This window comes from Priapulus caudatus, unplaced genomic scaffold (assembly GCF_000485595.1).
Source record: "Priapulus caudatus unplaced genomic scaffold, Priapulus_caudatus-5.0.1 Scaffold2, whole genome shotgun sequence".
In the NCBI taxonomy this organism is placed as follows: Eukaryota; Metazoa; Priapulida; class Priapulimorpha; order Priapulimorphida; family Priapulidae; genus Priapulus; species Priapulus caudatus.
In genome coordinates this window covers 537,468-540,559 of record NW_014577063.1, presented here as the reverse complement: position 1 = coordinate 540,559, position 3,092 = coordinate 537,468, and the positions used below count along the sequence as shown (strand labels likewise).

The window sequence follows — 3,092 nt, the reverse complement described above, 5'->3', positions numbered from 1 at the left end:
CCACCACCACCACCACCACTACAACCACCCCTAGATTAATTGCATGCTTTTAGCTTGCAGTGCTTTTTTTGTATGCTTTTATGTCAAATTTCATTGAATTTTCCATGCAAACACTATATTTTGCAAGTCACTGACCTGTTTCAGATAGGAACGAGTGTCTTCTGGAGGCAGACAACTGCGAGCCAACCTCAACAGTATGTGTCAACACTGCTGGCAGCTTCAGGTGTGACTGTCAGAATGGCTTCCTTCTCGGATCAAATCCCACTGTTTGCGAAGGTGAACATTACTATGGTTACAGATGCAAATTGCTTGTACTTACGCGATGTTTTCAGAAAAATGGATTAATGACCAGTGTACGAGTCATCGTCGTACATGTGTTATCATAACAATCATTACCATTGTCACTATACAATTACTTTTCCCTTACCAAGGATAATTATTATGAGTACCATCATAATAATGTGTGATGATGGACCTTGTCAAAGTGTATAACAGGAAGGAGATTGAATTAGCTTGCCTCCTTTCTTTAGCTTTAAGGAGTGAACTACATGGTTAATCTCCTGTCACATGCTATCTGGATGCTATACATCTAGGTCAGCTGTGTGTCAACGACACCACACCGGCATTTACATTGTATGCTCGTAGCTTGCTGCATGCCCATTGCTTTACACACAGTTTTCACGCCAGCGACTTAATACACAAATTGTTCGATGTTATCCACTGGCGAACGCTATGAATCTCGAATGTGGTGACTCATCTTTCCACGAAACGTTCCACAGATATGGACGAATGTGACGAAGGTATGGACAACTGTCACAGAAACCGCTCATTCTGCTTCAACGTACATGGCACCTTTGTCTGCCGTTGCATCGAACCGTACTGGACAGGCGATGGAACGCTTTGCAATGGTATGCTTGCTCATATTTAGGCTTCCATAATCATTGAGATAGATGCATTTATTTATTTGGAGGTTTGCATTTGTGAATTGTGCAAAAAAATGTGAGTGTGTGTGTGTGGGTGCAGTTTCTCAATGTGATATTACATAACCCTAGGTTTTAATTTTGCTAGTGAGATTTCCCTTGTTTTACCAGATGCAATATAATATGTCAACAGCCAATAGCTTGAGCTACTGTTTCTGGTCAATTTTAAAGTTGATAGTTGTAGGTAGTGAGAACATGGACAAAGTTCTTGATCTTTACTCATTTAAAATATATTTTACCTAACAAACCTTCAACTTGGCAACATCAATATAGTGATTAGTGAAACTTACATTGCACAGTATTTTTCACTATTTACAGGCTTGAAATATATTAGTTGGTATGCTGATTTGTAGATTTTTATATCATCTTTGATTCAACATGTCATATTTATCAAAAAGTCGCGATGCACACTCATATTTTCAAACACTAAAGTGTTCTTTACATTCGGTTTACAGATGTGAATGAATGTTTAAACGATGACACACTGTGCTCTAGCGGTCAGGTGTGTGTGAACCTGGAGGACAGAATACCAGGCTACGAATGCACAGGTTAGTCATGTATTGCACCTCCAGCACTAATTATCTAGGCATGGTATAGGATTGCATCTATAGGCACACAAGAAAGATTATCCTTGCAACTGTTTATACTTATTTCACATTTAATCCGATAATAAATTTCATTCTCATCAGAACTCGCTGCTATTATGAAGGATATAAAATAAAATAAATAAATGAATCCATAAGTTATGTTTATTCAATGCTGATTATATATGGCAACGCGCAGCACTTACTGTCATGACTGTATCGTCTTTAGATCGCGACGAATGTGCTAGCGATCCATGTCATCCATCTGCCGAGTGTAGGAACACAGAGGGGAGCTTCCAGTGTGAATGTAATAAGGCTGGCTACACTGGGAATGGGATAGATACCTGTAGTGGTAAGTAACAAATTTATAGGTATTTTCACTGAAGGTGAATGCTGCTGCTGTACCTTGCAATCATCTGCAATTGTTGCAATAGTGGCAATATAGAGTGTATAGAGTGGTGGATCACAGATGGTATTAGCGCGGTTTATGATTACATAGTGGTGGAGAGTACGGCAAAGTTTTGAATGCTTTTTCATAACGTTTAATGCTACTTTCAGACATTACCGAATGTGCGGAGAGGACAGACGCTTGTAACAGGGTGAACACTGACTGCGTAAACACCGACGGCAGCTACAGTTGCGCTTGCAAGGGTCCTGGCATGAACCGACTCAGTGCCAGGGATTGCAGTGGTAGGTAACACACGACAGTAAGCCTGCTCTGTTAAGGCCTCGCACTGATGAGATGCCTTGTTCTTTGTTATGTGTACCATCTGAAGGCACAGTGATGACCTCTTTCGGCCCGTTTGTGCTGTTGAGGTACATTGTACTTGTCAACCATTCTGAGTAAAAAATGTAATGTCTAGACATTCCAATGAGCTATGTCATGGTTTCTAACTGAAATTCTGCTTTATAACTGGGATATTTCTAGGTTGATTGACCCAATTTGGCCAATTAAATGCTACACGGCTACACAGCTACTGTGTCTCACTCGTACCCATTGATGCATTGCAGATATCGATGAGTGCTTAACCAGGGAAGATAACTGTCACCGTCAAGCAAAGTGCAGGAACACGATAGGGAGCTTCGAATGTGACTGTCTCCAAGCAGGATTCAGCGGAAACGGGATTGATGCATGTGATGGTAGGTTACATACTACAGTGAGTACACGCTTGTGTGCGTGCATGCGTGTGTGCGTATGCGTGTGTGCGTGTGCGTGTGCGTGTGCGCGTGCGCGTGTGCGTGTGTGGATATATATTGTAAATTTTTGGGTCATTCATCTCATTGTTCTTTGATATTTAACTAAGTCTGCATATTCTTTTTACAATGTTTGTTTTCAATAATAACTATTCCATACAATAACTTAAACTATTGCAGCAAGAGAGAAATGGTAGAATTATAGACCGGTGGTGATATGCCACCTCCGTTTATTAACAGATGTTGGCCTGATGTGATTTAGCACGTTAATTGTTCAGTCACGGTTCACTGCCTTTGTGCACTGTCGAATGGATCTGAAATGTGATCAAATGAA

General features: G+C 40.7%; 1 protein-coding gene across 3 annotated transcripts in view; it reads left to right on the top strand.

Annotated features, from left to right (window-relative positions):
• The window catches only part of LOC106818906 (fibrillin-1-like), a gene marked incomplete in the record, with an annotated part of 31,199 nt that overhangs the window by 23,825 nt on the left and 4,282 nt on the right, over nt 1-3,092 (top strand). For all 3 annotated transcript variants that reach the window (XM_014823607.1, XM_014823674.1, XM_014823743.1), the window contains 6 exon segments: nt 145-276; nt 780-908; nt 1,436-1,528; nt 1,794-1,916; nt 2,123-2,254; nt 2,576-2,704. In XM_014823607.1, coding sequence (XP_014679093.1) covers nt 145-276; nt 780-908; nt 1,436-1,528; nt 1,794-1,916; nt 2,123-2,254; nt 2,576-2,704 — 738 coding nt within the window.